This window comes from Mus caroli, unplaced genomic scaffold (assembly GCF_978045245.1).
Source record: "Mus caroli unplaced genomic scaffold, Mus_caroli_1 scaffold_9, whole genome shotgun sequence".
NCBI classification, from domain to species: Eukaryota; Metazoa; Chordata; class Mammalia; order Rodentia; family Muridae; genus Mus; species Mus caroli.
This window is the reverse complement of record NW_028227264.1, coordinates 58,680,001-58,698,853: the sequence shown is the minus strand read 5'-3', so window position 1 is coordinate 58,698,853 and position 18,853 is coordinate 58,680,001. Positions and strand designations below refer to the sequence as shown.

The window sequence follows — 18,853 nt, the reverse complement described above, 5'->3', positions numbered from 1 at the left end:
AGGAAGGCAAGACTCCCTCAGTAGGGGTCTGTCTTCAGCCCTCTAGCTGGAGCAGGGTCTCCCTCTCCCTCTCCTGGCCGTGCCCCTGGGAGCCTCACTTCCCACAGAGCCACACGCTGCAAGCGTGGACTCATCTTTGGGGGCCCGGCTCTGTGCCAGCAGGCTGCACTTCCTCCTCGTTCCTTGTCTTTGGAAATAAGTTGCAGTATATTGAAAATATAATCACTGAGACTCTGAAACAAGAGCCGTGGACTCCCAGGAGCCCCCACACCTCCTTGTTAATTCCTTCTCATAACGTTTTCAGGCCTTCTGTCTGCACTTGTATTAAAAGCTCAGAGTTTTATTAAAAGTGGATTTATTTACCCAAAAAGAGATGAAACCCCAAACCTGATTGGGAGCCTGGCAGAGCTTGCCCGGCAGAGGCTCGGCTCCAACTATGGCTGGGAGAGGGGGCCCCTTATCTTCGTGTCCCACAGAGCCAGCTTGTTATGGATGCGTGGGGGATGGGGTCTACAGGGCTCCAAGGACTGAGGGCTCTTAGGCCATAGACTTCTCTGGACAGCCCAGTATAGCTGCCTTAGCCTGTCCCCTTGAGCCCAGCACAACCTACCTGGGATATGGCAAGGGAAGGATATGGGAAGGATCTGTCCCTTCAGTGTATTGTTTAGTAATTCAGCCTTAGAACTTTAGTGATCTCCATGCTCAGGCATCCTGAGGTGGGTCCCTGCTCCAGCAGCCCAGGGGCAACTCAGGAACCCTCTAGTAGGATGCATGTAGGCACCCAGGCAGAATGGAACTACCCCCGTTTCTAGAAAGCCTGTTCTGGAAGCTAAAACCTTGGGATAGTTGTATACCCTACTGGAAGTCAGCCCAGGTCTTCCCTGATGGATAGTGAACTCTTAGATGAGCAGCTACCCCAGAAGAGCCTGAGCAAGGTGATGGAGGAAAGCAGTGTAGGTCCTTTAAGTCGAGAGCTGTGCTTCCCTGTGGCTTCCATGGACGGGAGTCAGGGGCTGTCCATACTCCCTCTGTGAGAGGAAGTTTGGGAGGGCAAGGTGACTGGTCTCCCATGTGACTACCCTTGGCCCCTGCTCAGTCTAGAACACATGGCATCTCCAGGGATGGCTGGCAAGTAGGCATTTCCAAATTCCACGGGAACTAGTGCTTAGAATAGTTCCTGCCACAGAGCAGTGACATTCGGAAATGACATTCGCATTATTATAGCAGAACCCCGTGGCGGCCGCGGCACCTGGTGGACAGGAACATCAGACCCTTAGCATTTAAATGTGCTCCTGACTTCCTGTTCTCTCACTCTCTGCTTTGGGACCTCTAGCAGTCTCTCAGCCGTCTGCCTCCGTTTCTTCATCTGCAGGAAGGGGCTAGGTCTTAGGACACTGGCAGGCTGGGGTACCTGAGAACAATGGGCCAGTGTTTGAGTAACTATCTGTGCCAGGAAAGATGCGCTTTACAGTGTGGTCAGTTGGTTCTTTACATGGCCTATTTATCCAGCTTCTTAACAAGCCCAGAGGATCCAACCAGGATCCCTGGAGGAGAGGACAAAGAAGAGGCCAGGACGGCTTGTCATATGGCCTGGTCTCTGCATATATCCCGGGATATTCCCACGTTCCCTCAGGGAGCTTTGGATCATTCCATCTTCTGCATTCTAGGCTAAGGGAGGGTAAAAGGGCTTTTGGAAAGAGACGTGCAGACTGGGAAAGGGGTTTGTGGCTCCTGTTGTGACTCCATAGCCAGACTGGGAGGACTTGGAGAGATGTTGTTGGCCCTGAGGCAAGAGAACTGTCTGTCCAGAGGTGTGTGAGAAGCAGACAAGACCTTGTGAGCCCTTTATACACTTGTGAGTGCTAGGATACTTTCATCACCCCCACCAAAGATGGAGACAGGGCCAGTCTGCCGTCTTTCACCCAGGGGAAACTACTAGGGCACAGTCCCCAACCTTCCTAATGCCACAACCTTGTAATACAGTTCCTCATATGGTGGTGACACCCCAGCCATAAAATTATTTTTATCGCTACTTCATAACTGTTTGCTACTGTTCTGACCCGTAATGTAAATATCTGTGCCCTCTGATGATCTAGGAAACCCCCGTGACCCCTGTGATCATGTGACCCCCCCAAAGGGTCAAAACCCACAGGTTGAGAACCACTGTGCTAGGACCTAAACCTCAGGTGTAAGGCAAGCAGGGACTACTGACATATGCAGTGGTGAGATGTCACGCAGCCTGGGGAGCAAGGTAGAAGTTGCTCTTAGCAAAGGACATCTTAGCAAGTCGTGGTCCTGATGGTGATGCCATTGTCTTCCATAGATATGATTGTTTATTCATTCAATAAACTGCCATCCTTTGATGGTTACTTACCAGCATCCCTTCTTAGAGGCTCACACAGCTGAGCCCTGGCCCGTGTTACATTCTCTACCTGGGGCCCCTTCCCTTTTATTTGCTCTCCTTGGAAAACTACTAACTCCTCACAAACCATCCTAAATGGTACCATCTGCATGCCCCTTTCGAGGCTTCCCCAGGTGGGCTTTGATACCCACTCTGTCCTGTTTATGTCTCCATCTCATCTGCCCCAGATGTGTGCGGCAGCTGTCTGCGTCTGTCCTTGGCCCCCTTGCTCTACTCCATACTTGACTATTGGTGTCATGGAGGAATGGTGGGTGCTAAGCGCAAGGCCATTGTGAGTCAGGAGCAAAGCTGCATGGTGTACACACTTCCCAGGCAAGCCTCGAATTTCCGAGTTAGGCTAGGGAGGGAAAGTGGGGTGCTAGGACACCCATAAAGAAAGATAGCTGCCTGGCATCTAGGTGACTGAACACAAGTCCCTTCTCTCTCCAAACCAGGGCACAACTGTGCGGGTGATCACTGCTGTGGACCAGGATAAGGGACGGCCCCGCGGGATTGGCTACACTATTGTCTCAGGTAAGCCAAAGCCTGTGTTGTTTGCTGGATAGCCTAAGAGAGCGGCTGTTGGCGGCTCTGGCTCAAAGAGATTGAATGGCATTTGAGACCTGCCTCCAGGGACAATCCTTGCTAAGGAAGGGGACAAATGGATATAAAATGAAGGAACTGGGTTAAAAGGCCATGGTGTCTGGGGACTCTGGGAACAGGAATGTGTGTCTAAGTTCTGAAGCCATGGGCCTTCTGAGGCTCTGAGCCTAAAATGCTGCGACCCTTACCTAACTTCTTGCAGGGCTCCAGGGTGTCTGTTCTTATCTGCTGAAAAGGTGGCAATTTTTACATCACTTTGCAACAACTAGTATTGCTGCTGTCTGATTTCACGTTCTAGTCACACTTCAAGCTGATAGGCAGCACCGGGATATCACCGCGGGAGGCACCTTGGCACCTTGGCCTCTTCCTACCCAAAGATCCCTTGGCCATGCAGAACATGGACTGAACTGATGTGGAGGAGTAAGGCGATGCCTAGCTTGTGCCTCACCCATAGATGGACCCATGGCAGTTCTGAGATGCTGTCCAGGGGCTAAGCTGCCCCCACTTAGAAACGCTGGTTCTGCTCCTGCATCACACGTGCCTGCTCACAGCATCCCTCGCTCAGTGTGCAGTCTCTGAAGGGCCAGCCTGGTGTATCCAGGCAAGCCAGACAGATGAGAAAGTCAGAGCGTTTCCCAAAAGGGGAGAGAAAGGCATAGGCGTCAAGGGAGATGGGAAGATCTCCTGAGCCAGCTGTGTTGGCTAGGTCTCTCACTTGTCACTTGTGTATTGGGAACAGGAAGAATGCTTGCGTCAAGGGGGTTTGTGGGTCACATGGCTTACTCCTGTAAGAGCTAATGCATGAACACTTTGTACCTATCTGCTCTTGATAATACCACCAGCAGCGGTTTGGAAAGCCCCTTGCTTCTCTAGGGTCACAGGTAGCCAGGAGTAAGTGTTATGGGCCTCGGGCAACCTATGGTTACATACAAGACTCCTATTATACTGTGATCCAGAGAGCCCCAGGGCAGCCAATCTGCATCGAACATCTGTAGAAATTGGCACTTGGTCCCCTGAATCCTTTGGATGTCCCCTACCATGTCCAGGATCCTTTCTGGCGTCCAGGCCAGGATCCAGCCCAGCACAGACCTTGATGTACACTCACAGAATGATTTGTCATTGTCGGGTCCCACCTGGGGGGCCCACTGGTGTGGTGACCTGAGCCTCAGGCACCTAGGCAGTCTGGGCTGGTGATAGGGGCTCTGTCTTTATGTGGCAAGGCCCACCTGCCCCAATCAGGGGCACAGAGGCCCAAGCTAAGAATAGGCACCTGCAGTTAACCTGTCTGAATCTGAGGTCCTGTCCCCTCTGGGCTGTTTGTCAGCCACAAGCGAGGGGATTTATATCTGCCCACGAGTGCTCGCCCCACTACTAATGATCCTTCTGTTTTGCCAAGAGCAAAGAGGCCTTCAGTGGTAAGTTATGGCTCCATCTCTATCAATTTGTTCTCAGCCCCGCGCGGCCGCACGGAACCTGGTGAATGGCAAGCTTCTTTCCCACAGAGGACTTGGCACAGGCCCCATCTTCCCTTGTGCCTGCCACCTTGGGCACCAGTAGCATCGCCCTCTCCACAGCAGGCTACAAGGGCCTTTGCAGGCTCCTGTCCCAGCCTGAAGTCTGAGTGGCCATTCCCTAGCCTCATCATCCTCTTAACACAAACAGTCCTACTTCAAGGAACGCTCTGCCTACCCCGTGCAGAGCGACATGGGTGTGAGGGCTTTGCTCCCTGCCAGGGCTCTTTCCGAAAGATGCTTGACCTGCTGCAGGCTTGACGGTGCTTACCTATAAGACAAGGTTAAAAATCCTGGGGTTGTAGGTGTAATTCAGCTGGCCGAATGCTTGCTTAACACTCTGGTGCTATGTAAAACCGGCCATGGCAGTGCCCACCTGTAAAACCGGTGGGCACTTGGCTGGTGGAGGAGGAAGGATCAGAAAGGTTGAGGCCATTATTAGGTGAGTTGGAGGTTTGCCTGGGCCACATGATGCCCTGTTGCAAAAATAAAATAAAACATAAAAAAAAATAATCGGAGGGAAGGAGAAAACACAAATAAAATAAAATAAAATAAAATAAAATAAAATGTAGAAAAGGAGAAGAGAATCCCTATGTGTACTGATGGCTCTGAATGACCATAAAACACTAAGGATTGACTAGTAATTGTCAGAGAGGGATCCTTGAAGCTGATTCATTTCCTCAAGGTATGGAAAAGCATTGAGCAAGGACCACCATCCTTCATGCGCCTCCAGGCAGACTGGCCAGTACAGCAGCCCCCAAGGCCACAGAGCACTTGTCCCCTGGCCTTTCTCAATGGAGAAGGACAGTCCGTGTGGCACATAGGCCTGGGGCATGGCTCGGTAAGAGCCCACAGGCTTAGCTTATGTGAGGCTCCAGGTTCTATGCGGGCACAGGCAAGAAGCAGTATCGGGGCATCCCGTTGGTTGTGTGCTAAGATGGTAGCATTTCCCTTCTTCTGGCTTGCCCACAGTCCAGCATCAAACTCAGTGTTCAGTTTTAGATTTAAGTTGCAGCTCAGCTCAGATTACTATAGAAGACCCTGCTCTGGTGTGAGACTTCACTGGACTTAGTTCCAGATGTGGGCCATGCCTGGCAGGGTACTACTGTGAAGACCAAGCAAGCCAAGCAAACCAGCAGTTGGTCAGTCAGTGGAGCATGGATTCCACAGCAGGTGCTCACAGAAACAGGAAGCACTCTCCCTTCACCCACCACAGTTGACCAAGGGCTGTCTAGGTCAGGAATATGATGCCCTGGGAGGGCAGGGACCAGCTACCATCTCCATTAAAAGAACCTGTACTTTTGCCAGGAAGGTGGACTTGAGCTGTGCAGGGACTGCAAAGATGTCCAGGGTAACTATGCAGGATGCATGGGCAGTGAGGGGGAGGGAAGAGGCTGAGGTGCATCTTTACAGTGGGGCTACATACCAGCATGAGCTGGGGCTCCCCGGGAACCCCCCTCAACTTTCCTTTGTAAGAAGAAACAAGAAAATTCTGTGAGACACTGCACACCCAACCATTCAGAGTGGGAACCTTGCTAAGCTTTGGCCATCAAAGCTGGCATGCATGGGGATCACGAATGGGTATTTGCAGAATGGGCAAAGTCAGGGGAGTCTGACACATCTGTCACTTACAGTGACTCTGTGGCTGAGCAAAGAGCACCTGGGGTTGTGAGGAGACAGACTACTGAAGATAACAGGACCAGCTATGTGATGTGTGGATGGTCAGTCTGGGTCCTGAGAGCTGTGGAGGGCCACTGTGGCTTCAACCGAAGGACAAAGCCGTGCCTGAGCTCGGGGTGCTCAGTAAGTCGAGAGAGTGGGGCCAGTAGTTTGGGGAAGAGCAGGCTGAAGCAGACCAGCAGGAAGGATGCTATAATATCCCACCCAGAGGTGGTGGCAGCCTTAGCCAGCAGTCAAGGCACAAGGAGAGAACAGAGAATGAGAGGAGGACCAGGAAGCTCCCAGGACCCAGCAACTGATACCCAGGGGGCCTCAGCCAAGGAGGAGTCTGATTGATGTACAAGCATTCATGCTTTCCTTTCTTCTCAGTGATGAGGGTGAGACCCAGGTCCTTGCACATGCTAGGCAGGTGCTCTACCACTAAACCCATACTCCATATGCCCAGCTCCCTCACCTTGGAGGCCTGGGCAGAGGAACTTCACAGTTCACTGCCAGATGCTACTTGCACCCAAGAGACACCTGTCTCCCCTGGCCAGGTGAGAAGTAAGTCACTCCTTCATAGCTGTGAAAATCAAAGAGCCCCGTGTTTACTGTGCTGGCAATAATAAGTCAAATCCCCAAAGACAACTCCACATGGTGTGCCTTATGTGTGGAATCCTGACAAAGAAGAACTTGTAGTGACAGAGAGGAAAAGGCTGTTCCCTGAGGTGGCAAGGTGGTGAGATGGGGGGACGGGAAGATCCTGTTAAGAGGGTCATTCATCAGAGTAAGTCCTGGGGACTGTCCTCTGCAGTCTGATGCTAACATGGTGCACACTGGTATCTACAGAGGATCGAGCTAAGGTAGCCGCACCACACTCCCTGGATTAGATCAAGGTGAGGTACTGTGTGTAGCTGTCACCTGTCTATGGGGCTCACAGACAGTGGGGCTCACGTGCATCTGTCAAAGCACCTTGTGGCACACCTTGACCATATGCAACTTTGATTTGTCCATCGGACCTCTACAAAGTTGAACAGAACTGGTTTGACCGTTCTGTAAAATGACTGACACTTGGTAGTCATCTACAGTGGGTGACATCTAGTTGGTCCTCACCCCATGCCAGCTGTTCCCCTATTCCTCTGCCCAACAAGATGCATCTTACTGTCACAAGCTCTATCACTAGAATGGCCTCTGTTGCCCTCACAATCAGAAGCTGGTGAAGGCCTTATTTCAATAGACTCGAAGGTCCACTGTGCTGGCTAGCATCCTCTGAGAGGAGGGAGCCTCAGTTGGGGAAATGCATCTGTAAGGTAGAGCTGCAGGCAAGCCTGCAGGGCATTTTTTAAATTGGTAATTGCTGTGAGAGGGCCCAGTCCATTGTGGGTGGGACAATCCCTAGGCTGGTGGTTCTGGGTCCTATAAGACCCAGGGTTTAGGGCTCAGTGGTTAAGAACACTGACTTTTTCCTGAGGTCCTGAGTTTAATTCCCAGCAACCACATGGTGGCTCACAACCATCTCTAATGGGATTCGATGCCCTCTTCTGGTGTGTCTGAAGACAGCTACAGTGTACTCCTGTAAAATAAATAGGAAGGAAGGATGGGAGGGAGGGAGGGAGGGAGAGAGAGAGAGAGAGAGAGAGAGAGAGAGAGAGAGAGAGAGAGAGAGAGAGAGAGAGAAAGAGGCTGAGCAAGCCAATAAGCAGCAACCCTCCATGGCCTCTGCCTGCATCAGCTCCTGCCTCCAGGTTCCTGCCCTGCTTGAGTTCCTGTCCTGACTTCCTCTGGTGATGAACAGTGAAATGTAAGCCAGATTAACCTTTCCCTCCCCATGTTACATTTGTCATGGTGTATCATCACAGCAGTAGAACCCTAACGAGGACAGTCCACCATCTGGATTCTATCTTGACAGACTCTCCTTGCAAGGGCCAGACTTCTACCCTCCTATTGATCACTCCTCACATAGGGAGTCAGCTGGGGAAGCTTTTAAACTGAGGTCCTTGGACCAGCATCACCGGGGAGCCTGCTAGGCATGGAGCTGCCCAGGTCCCCACCCTGTGTCCGATGCTCCAGGTACTACAGGATTAGGTCCCAGCCCCCTGGATCTCTGAGAACAAGGCCATGAGGATCCTTTGGTCTCCTTGGACAGAGCATCCTTTGCTGACAAGTACCTGATTGAGATGGTCTTTCTTGGAGCCTCTTCCTGTAGAAGCAGGCCTGTGACCATTTGGGGTATATAGATTTGGTTAGCAAGCCCACCCTAGAGCTTTCCATTGCTTATACATCCAGGGCTCTCCTTGGTCCTCTCTAGGAAGAGGCTGGATCTCTTTTAGCATCTGATGTCTGTGCACACACACACCCCAAGACTGAGGAGATGGGACCCCAACTTCCATGTGCCACGCCCAGCCTGGCTTGATGGTGAGTTCTTCTTCTTAAAAGCTAATGAAGGAGAGGCATTTATCCATGTCTAGACAGAGAGAGAAAAGACATGTGTCCACTTTACCCAGCTACCAAGTGACAGAGCAGGCATTGAACTGGGCTCCAGAGAACACCCAACTTCTGTAAACAACAGAGGTCCTCAGACTGCCAGCACTGATGTCACCCAAGAAATTGCTGGAAATGCAAAATCCAGGGCCCCACTTGGGGCAAGAGACACTGATGGTGCTGTACCTGGCCATGCGAGGCTCTGTGTGCTTTCTGTACAGGTGATGGCTCCTGACAAGAGTGTGACGTTTTCTATGTGGGAGGGCTATAGCTGCCAGCGGACATGGGTTCCTGGGTTCCTGAAGGGAAAGCTGGGGGTGGATAGGAAGGATGGTGAGAGAAATAACGAGCCAAGACAAAGTTCTCCGATCAAGGCTCAACTTTAATTCTAGGGTCTGATTTTTAAAGGGGGGAAACCCATCCCCTACTATGCCAGGATCTCGTAGGTCACTTTGTGAGGATCTGTCATGAAAACAAGCTTGGCTGCTCAGCAGGTAGTGGCTTCTTACAGGAAGCTGCAGATGTGGCACACAGTAGACTTCACCTAGGTTGGAAGACTCCACCCTAGGTGGGTTAGCAGACTGTGGCAGAAACAGGTCTGATTCAGCCCGCTCAAGGCTGGGGGGGAAGGGCACAGAGAGCAGAAAGTATGTTAACTCTTTTTATGTGTGAATCGCATATATGGTATTGAAATTGCCCACCAGGGAGGTAATTAGGAACAAGGGTCTCCAGGGACTCATGGGGTGGAGAATGTTGAGAAAAGACATTTGCTTAGGAAGTGCTAGTCTAGAATAAAAGTTCAATAAGGAGTGGGCTAGCTCTAGCCATCATTCTTCACCTTAGAGCACACCAACCTCATGTGCAAGGTCACACAGGGGACAGGACAGGCACAATGAGAGAAGGCAGTTAGGTACCAGACTCCTTCCTGGATTTGCCATCAGGTGAGACTTTTTGAAAATATATTGTTTAGGAGGGAAAGCTGGTGCGCATGCATAAGTGTGTATGCCTACTCATGGGGTGGGGAGGCATTATTTATAGTCAGACTTGTGTGAACCCATACACGCATACGACAGCAACTACATCAGGCCCCTGGCTATGGCCTGCTGGGTCAGCCATCATGGGAGACCATCCAGCAACACACATCAAAGCCCTTGTGATTAATCTGCTGCGGACAATCCTCCCTCTAGGGAGAGAAAGCTCAGAAATAGAATTACTTTGGAAATCTGCATGGCACACCCAGCTTCTGGCTTGTGTGATAGCGCTGTGGGTACCGGGAAGCTCCAGACTTCAGCCCTAGTATGTAGCTGACCCACGGAGACTTGGCCAAGGGGACATGGAGGGCAGATCAGAAAAGAAGTAACAGGGCTGTTGGTTGTGGGTATGAAGGAAAAACAATGGGTTCCTGGTCATAGCTGGCTGGCGAGGCTAGGGCTCACAAGATGGTTATCGTATGGATCGAAAGGGAAAGACATGACTATAGCCCCTTAACAGGTCCCTGTAGTAGCTCCTCACAGCCCTTTCAAAGTAAGGCCTCAAGGTATGAGCAGGTCCTAATGACAGTCTGAAAATAGAGAATATAAAGAAATGAAGGGAAACACACGCACACACACATGCACACGCACACACACACTTCTAACCACTGAGCCACGTTTCTGAGTCCTAGTGGAGGCCTAGGCTGAATGCCTTAAGATTAGCAGATCTGCTTGTCTCTGTGAGTGCCCACCCTAGACCCACATTCACACCTGCACCGGAACACCCCATCCCTCACCCAGGCAGACATCACCAGCTGAGCCCGGTGCCACGATGGGCGTCTGGGGCCTTTCTGCCTTGCCAGCTGCTATCTGTTGAGAGGCTTTGTGTCTCTCTAACCACAGGTGCAGGGAATGTGCTGCTGTGTGCTGTCCAAGGCTCAGCGTGTCAGCATTCCCTGGCTCTCTTTCCTAGACAGTATTTAGGGACGCAGCTTCTGAGTTGGCAAGGGCGAACTGAATGATCTACGCACCCTGAGTGTTATTCACAGTTTTCTGCCCCCCCACCCCCATACCAAAATGATGGCATTACGTCACACTGTCATCCATTCCTTCAAATGAACCCCTAAAGTCTGCACACTGCTTCCCCTGAGCCTTCCCCTCCCTTCTCAGGACCACCGTTCCCCCAGGATCCCCTTCTGTGATGCTCTGTGCATCACCACAGTGGCACCTTCTGTCACCTGCACAGGCTCGTTCCTCCTGGCTCATACATGGGGCCCAGGAGTCCTTTGGCCAGGAAACTGCAGCCTGCCATTTGGCCTCTTTCCTGTGCATCACGCAAGTTAGGGAGATTTTACAGAGGTTTCATGGCAAAGACTGAGACTCCCCTTCCTGCACCCCATCTTCCCCCATGCCTCGCATCTCAGGCAGGAATAGCCCTTACTTGGGGGGCGGGGCAGTGGCCTCCCAGGTGCCTGCTCCCCTGGGCAGATCATTAGATCTCTCCACTGCTGGCTCTTGAGTCTACTTGCCTCCGTGGACAGGAATGACGTCATGGACCCTTCCATTTGACAGCTCAGGATGGGAGCTACTTCTCCTCCCACCCAGTCCTGGCTAAGGTGGCTACAGCAGTGGACCATGGGAGCCCTCACCGTCTTCACCACCCCCACAGAGCTCTGCTTGGCTTTCCCCTTTGGCTCATTGGGATTTTGCCCTCATCTTTGAATGAACTTCTAAGGCCTCTCTGGTTTGGGAGAATCATAAAGTAGCCACCATACATCATTTAGGTTCTCTCTCTCTCTCTCTCTCTCTCTCTCTCTCTCAACTTGGCATACCTCAGAATTGATCAATTCTTTGCTTAGATTTGTCAATATTGGTTCCCATGTGACTGCTTTATTTCATTCTTGACTTTATTTTTATTTTTGAGACACGGTCTCTCTATATAGTTCTGGCTGTGTTGGAACTCACTCTGGAGACCAGGCTGGTTTCAAACTCCCAGAGATTCAGCTGCCTCTGCCTCTGCCTCTGCCTCTGCCTCTGCCTCTGCCTCTGCCTCTGCCTCTGCCTCTGCCTCTGCCTCTGCCTCTGCCTCTGCCTCTGCCTCTGCCTCTGCCTCTGCCTCTGCCTCTGCCTCCTAAGTGCTGGGATTAAAGGTATGGGCCACTACTGCCCAGTGCATTCTTCAATTTAATGATATTGTGGACACTCAAGAGCCCACCAGCTCTGTGAGAGCAAGACTGGTACTCACATCTCACACCTACCTGTGTGGTCCTCCCTCAGCCACCACTTTCCCTCCTCGAGGTCAGCTGGGTCACACCTTCCAATCCTCCTCTTCGTCGTCCCCTTGCTTTGGGGAAATGTCACATCCAGATACATCACACACTATTCGGATTTAGTTGTCTTTGAACTTGATGTTTTTAGAATCTCGTGTTCTGGAGATGTGCAATTTCCACTCCAGTCAGAGGCTTCACATTGGCTGGCGTGGCATCAGTTGCTCGATCATCTTCACTACTGCGTATTATTCCATCCATGCAGACTTGTGGGTTTTGCTATTCTAATCCACACTGCTTTGGCCACCTTGTCCGGCTCTCTCTGCACCTCTCTGCACATGAGGGACACATTGCCTTGGCTATGGCATTGTCTCTTATCCATCCAGCATGTGGCTAGCCAGAGTTCTTCTAGAGAAACAGACATTAAGATGCACTGAGCATATGAAGCCCATTTAAGCACACATACAAATAGCTCAGGATTCAACCCACAAGATTTTTGCTTCCAAAACCCCCTCATCCTTTTGCCCTAGACACCAAGCAAATCATGTCAGCCTGTGGTCTATGTGCAGGGCTGGAAGTTAGGATTCATTCATTCATTCATTCATACATTCAGTTAACCACTGGCCCATACTCAGCCCCTGGGAATCAAGAGCTGGTGTCACTGTCCTGGTGAGCTCACCATTTAGTAAAGAACATAGCAGTGGTGAGGGCAGTGTGGCCCAATAGGTGAGGCACTCTGAGTAGAACAGCATTCTGGGAGGCAGGTAACAGGTGTGCAGACATGCAGGGAGCCTGTGTCCTGGCAATTTGCCTCCTTGCTTCTTGGCTCTAGGCACTAATCAGGTCCCTGCTGCACCCACCTCGGAAAATGATCTCCCATCTGATATCCCAAGGGGCCTTTGAACTTGGGATGAGCCTCACTACCCAGCCTGGCTCTTGGCTCCCTTCTCATCAGATGCTTCGGATGACTGCTCAGCCTTCAAGGCAGCCCCCAGCTGGGGCTAATCTGAAATAAAAGTTTTTATTTATCTAGCTTGATACCTGGTGCAAGGTTAAAGCATACAAGAGAGAAAGCAATAAAAGAGAAAGATTAAGCGTAAGGCTCCCGCTTAGGCCTGCCCTTTTGCAATATGGTTACAAAGATATTAAGCCCCAAGTCACCCACAGCAACCCCCCTACCCCCATCGCTGTTCTTGAGTCCCAGGCTCAGCTTGGCTGAAGTGGAGGGGGATGTGAACGGGACTACAGGAGAGGAATCCCTGGGGTGCCCCGCCAGGAGGGTAAGCTACCAGCTGGAGCTCCAGTCCTTCAGCCAGTCAGCTGCCTCCTACCCAGCACATCTGTGACTCATGGCCTCCCTGGGGAACCAAAGGGGTTGACACCTGCACCTATGTGACTGCCAGCACGTTAGTGTCATCAGTATTGATCAGGAGCCTACTGTGGGGAAGAGGGAGGATCCCACAGCCACAAACTTAGCCCCACCTAGCCTAGGCTCCAGTGCCCCATGCTCTTGATCGAGCATGCCTGCTCTCTGTGCCTCCGGCTCAGTAGCGGTGGGAAGAGAATATTTTCAGGGCTAAAGGAGTTAACAAAGGAATAACTTCCCAAAACATGCCCACTGTGTGCCTGATGCATAGTAAGCATTCATGAAATGTTGTCTAGCAATGGCATCAGCAAGCGGCAGTCTAGCTGGTGAACATCTACGAGAAAACAGTTCCCTCAGGCTGGAGGGAAGGGACTGGAGTTGTGGCTTGGCCTAGCATTCCTAAAGCCCTGAGATCCTTCCCCAGTACCAGATATAAACCAGACATGGTGGGACACTGTGGTAATCCCAGCAACTGCGCTGCCCCTGGCAGGGTGGAGGTAAGAGGATCAGAAGTTCATGGTCACTTCTAACTACATGGTGAGCTCCAGACCAGCCTGGGACACATGAGACTCCTGAAACAGCAGCAGCTGGGAGTGGTGCCCTTTAATCCCAGCCCTCAGGAGGCAGAGGTAAGTAGATCCTTGTGAGTTCAAGGCCAGCCTGGTCTACATAGTGAGACCCTACGTCTTAGGGTTTTATTGCTGTGAAGAGACACCATGACCATGGTAACACTTAGGCAAACATTTAATTGAGGCTGGCTTACAGTTTCAGAGATTTAGTCCATTATTATCAAGGCAGGAAGCATGGCAGCATCCAGGCAGGCATGGTGCTGGAGGAGCTGAAAGTTCTACATCTTTATCTGAAGGCAGTAGGAAGAGAGAGTGACATTGGGCCTGGCTTGAGCATTTGAAACCTCAAAGCACACCTCCAGTGACACACTTCCTTCTACAAGGCCACTCCTCCTAATAGCGACACTCCCTCTGAGCCAATGGGGGCCATTTACATTTAAAACACCATGTCTTGTCTCAAAAACAAAACAAAAAAAAACCCAAAAAACAATAACAACAAAAAACTCAGGCTCTCTATAAATCTTCACATAAAGTTTTGGAAGTACCTGTGGGTGGGTATGTATACTCTATGGGTTTTTGTTTCTGCCCTCCCCTGGCAGATCACCCCCTGCTTGAGGAGTATTGGGGTCCTGGAGTCATCCCACAAACCACACAAACACCGATCTCAGTTAAACAGGGATGATTTATTGAGTGCACACCCCAGGACTGATCGACAAGGGCAACAGCTCAAAGCTGTGCTCTGGACACTTCTCAGGGCCAGCTTATAAAAGCTAAAACCGCAAAAAACAAAACACAATCAGCTCATCCTCGGATGCTGGGAGTGCTTGACCTTTAACTAGATGGGCCTACGTGAAGCTTATAGTTGTGGAATGTCTTATAACATACAGAACTAACAGGGGATGTGGTCAGCATGACCCTGCTCTGAGTCAAGTTATTTTTCTGTGTCAGTGACTGGCAGGCAGATTACAGCAACAATATGAAGTAGCTGACAGGCATGGAACAAAATGGCTAGAGCTATGTTGGGGGTGGGGGTGGGGGTGGGGGGACAGGTCTCAACAAGGAGTGTGACTCTCTGGCCCTATTGTCAGAAGCTACTGGAATGGCCTCATATTTCTGACCTCTCCGTGATTCTGAAGCCACAGTGAATCATGAACAGAAATAGGGGTGACATCGTCCCACACTCTGCACTTGGAGCTTGGCCCCCACATAGCCACAACTTAGAGCCCTGGGAGCTATGACCCCATGAAACAGCATCTGTACCCCCAACCCAAAGTTTTCCCCTCTGTAGAGCCATCCAGACCAGGCCAACTGGCACTGTTGTCCCTGCCCTGTCTTTCCTATCAAGCCTGTGCTTTGGAGCCATTAGAAAAGAAAAAGGGACCAAGGGAAGGAGAAGACATCTCTCCCTCAGCTCCAGTGTCACCACCCACCAGACACATCCAGGACAGACCCAGGGAGGACCCATCACACAGGCAACTCACCCTGCATAGAAGCCTACAGCATGGCTTCTATGAGGAGTATTTCCGGATCTGAGGAAAGGCCATCCTTTCGGGACATTCCTCTGGATAGAGAGACTGATGGAGGAAGGTGCTGCCAGTCAGAGGGCAGAGGGCAGAGTGCAGACACATTTCAAGGGAGGCGCTTTCCTCAACCTTAGCCCCCTCTTGCAGGCTAGGACTCACCTTAGGAAACCTTTGAGTGAACCAAGTAAGGGCAGCAACACGGAAATAATAGTTAACGCCTCCTGGGTGCTGAAGTTCACCTGCCTCACCCTCAAGTCCTCCCAGATCCCCTTGGGGAGGGGGAGCTGGGATTATTGTTCCCATTTTCAGATGGAGACACTGAGTCTGGATTGCACAGGGCAAGGAGTAGAACTGGCTTTGAAAGCAGCAGGTGGGCTCTGGGCACTGTCCCTTCTCCAAACATGGCTACCCCCCTCTCCCCCTCCCCACACCCTTCCCTTATTCCCATGTGGGAATCTGGGCTCCACCCCCAGGCCTCCTGCCTGGCTTTACTGCACTTCTCCATCTTCCTCACTGTGAAATGCCTAAGGCAATTAACTCGCTGCTCCCCATTCAAATATTTGACCAATATCTGGAAACAGAGATTCCCCAAGCAGATACGTGCAGACATTGATTGACATGAGCAAACACCAGCACAGAATGAATTTCTCCTCCAACATCTGCATTCTGTTGGCTGGGCACCACCCTAGGGCCCCTGAAGGGGGCTGCGTTTGTCAAGGGAAACAGACAGGTGGGATCCAGTGACTCTCTGCCACCCTTCCTGCTAGAAGGGCATAAAAAAAATGCCACACTGTGGAGCTCCAGGCTGGTAACACACTCATGCACTCCGGAGCCCAGGAGCCTGAGCTACAAGTGCCCTTTGTAATGATACTGCTGGTGGTCGAGTGTTGTTTTAAAAGGCCTGGTGACTTGTCTCCTGGTGATGGTTTGATTCTTAAATGTCAGCAAGGGCCATTTAGTTGAGAATCACAGGAACATCTGACAGCGAGGGTTTGAAGTCTTAGATTTGCTTTTTCTGAAGTCTTCAGGGACAGAGTTGCCTGGGTGTGTCTCAGTGATGCATAGAGGCCTCAGAGAGCTGCCCAATACTGGATGTACAGTGTGGCCACAGGAAGTCCTCCTTGGGACCAGAGGAGGCCAAGGGTGGAAGTAGCTGCTGAGTCTCCCCAACCGTGACATACATACTCCCAAGAGCTGACAGCCAGTGGCAGAGCTTGCAGACACACGGGGATGAAATGACTCTGACGCGTGGCAAGCCATTTATTCTCTTCTTGATTTCCTTCACTTTCTATTTCTGTCAGTTCTGCTCAGGACAAGGTCTGGTTGGGTGCTCAAGTCTGTAACACCTCTTAGCCTTGGTTCAGATTGCTCTAGAGCTAAGAGAGCAGAACTGGCTGGGCCTTAGGAGATAACGCATGCTGCTAGCCACAGAGGCAAACCATGGGCCCCATGTCTTCCAGTCGCCTCTGGGAGGGTTGACCAGTTGGCTCTTTGTGACACTTCCTTTACATCCCTTTCAAAGTGATTCTTGAAAAGGAATTATTGAATAACATAGGTTGTACACACACAAGACTGAAGCTCAAAAGAGCAGGACTTGGGAAACCAACATGAAAACAGAGCCTTGGTCTCTAAGCCCTTCAAGGGTTTGAACACTAGGAAGGACTCATGGGGACCCTTGCGGGCCACATCTCTATGTATAAAGTGCTTAGAACTGTGTCTGTCACAGAGCAAGTGCTCTGGGATGCCAGCCTCCTATGGACAGGATCATTGTCCGGGAGCCACTATGGGAACATGAAGGACTGGCAATCCCTGGTGGGACTGAGAGACAGAAACTTAAGTGGTGAGACTCACCCAGGAAGAGGAGGTCAAGATAAATGAGGGATGCCTAAGGCAGAGACAGACCGACTGGGCAGATGAGGGGAGCAGAAAATGAGGTGAAGCGCCTGGTACACAAGGAGTTGGGATTGTCCCTTCTTCAGATGGGACCAGAAGAAACTAGGCCATGCTCAGAGAGCTAGTGTGGCCCTTGCAGAGAGGTATCGGGACCTCAGTGGCACCCACAGATCCTGACTTCAGAGTTGTATCTCCTGGGATCAGGAATAGGGACACCAAGTGACTCCTCTTCCCCTCTCCATATGCATTCGTGTGTGGAGGCCCAACACTGACACCAAGTGTCTTCCTCAGTCACTCGCTACCTTATTACCTGCCCTCCCAAGATGGGATCTCACTATGTAGTCCCAGCTGGCCTGGAGCTCACTATGTAGACCAGGTTGTCCTGGAATTCACAGAGATCTGCTTGTCTGTGCCTCCTGATGGCTAGGATTGAAGGTGTTCTCCACATGCCTGGCTTCCACTTTATACTTTGAGCTCTTTCACTGACCCAGAACTCACCAACTGAACTGAACTGGCCAGCCAGTAAGCTCTAGGAACCAGCCTGGCTCTGTCCCTCCGGGACGTAGGTTACAGTCCAGCACCATCACACCAGGCTGGTCTGTGGGTCTAGGGCCCATGCTTGAGCGGCATGTCCTTAACCGACAGAGCCATTTCAGTGATCTTTTAAAAAAGAAAAGCAGTTGACATAGAAAGAAGGGTATTGTGTCATCTTCAGACGTAATATAATACTTAGATCTTAGGTTCACTACCCTCCTTAAGCCTACCCCTCTTGACAGACCCCCCTTTCCCTATACAGTTCCTCTTCTGTCTTCACATATTTCCTCCCTCCCCCTCCCCCTCCTCCTCCCCCTCCCCCTCCCCCTCCTCCTCCCCCTCCCCCTCCTCCTCTTCCTCCTCTTCCTTCTTCTTCTTCTTCTTCTTCTTCTCTCTCTCTCTCTCTCTCTCTCTCTCTCTCTCTCTCTCTCTCTCTCTCTCTCTCTCTCTCTCTCTCTTTTCCCCCTCCTCCCTCCTCTTAGACACTCTTGCTTTGTGGTCTTCTCTCTACTTTCATATCTATATACATATAATTTTTGAAAGTCATTTCTATGCATTTGTCTTTCTGAGTCTGGCTTACTTCACTTAACATCATAATCTCCAGCTCCACCCATTTTCCTGTAAATGACGGTTCCTTCTTCTCTTCAGCTAATAAAGTTCCATTGTGCACACGCACCACCTTTCCTCCATCCATCCATCCATCCATCCATCCATCCATCCATCCATCCATCTATCCATCCATCCATCCATAAGTCTGTTGACAGGGATCTAGGCTGGATCCATTACTTACCTGTTGTGAATACTGCATCAATAAACACAGAAGTGCGAGCATGTCTATGGGATGTCATGTCTGTGGGATGTCATGCCATGTCTGTGGGATGTCATGTCTGTAGATGTCATGTCTGTGGGATGTTAACTTAGCCTCCATCAGACACACACAGACTGGGCCATGTGGAAGGAAGTTCTGCTTTCAGGGTTTTGAGGATCCCCCATACTGATTTCCATAACAGCTGTATGAGTTTACGCTCCCCCTGGCAATGGGTAAGGGTTCCTCTTCATCCGCCTTTTCCATCAC

General features: G+C 51.0%; 1 protein-coding gene across 1 annotated transcript in view; it reads left to right on the top strand.

Moving 5' to 3' along the window:
* Cdh23 (cadherin related 23) overlaps positions 1 to 18,853 on the top strand; it is a 383,664-nt gene that overhangs the window by 157,130 nt on the left and 207,681 nt on the right. The window contains exon 9 of the mRNA XM_029482781.2: positions 2,857 to 2,935. Coding sequence (XP_029338641.1) covers positions 2,857 to 2,935 — 79 coding nt within the window. The remainder of the gene's footprint in view (positions 1 to 2,856; positions 2,936 to 18,853) is intronic.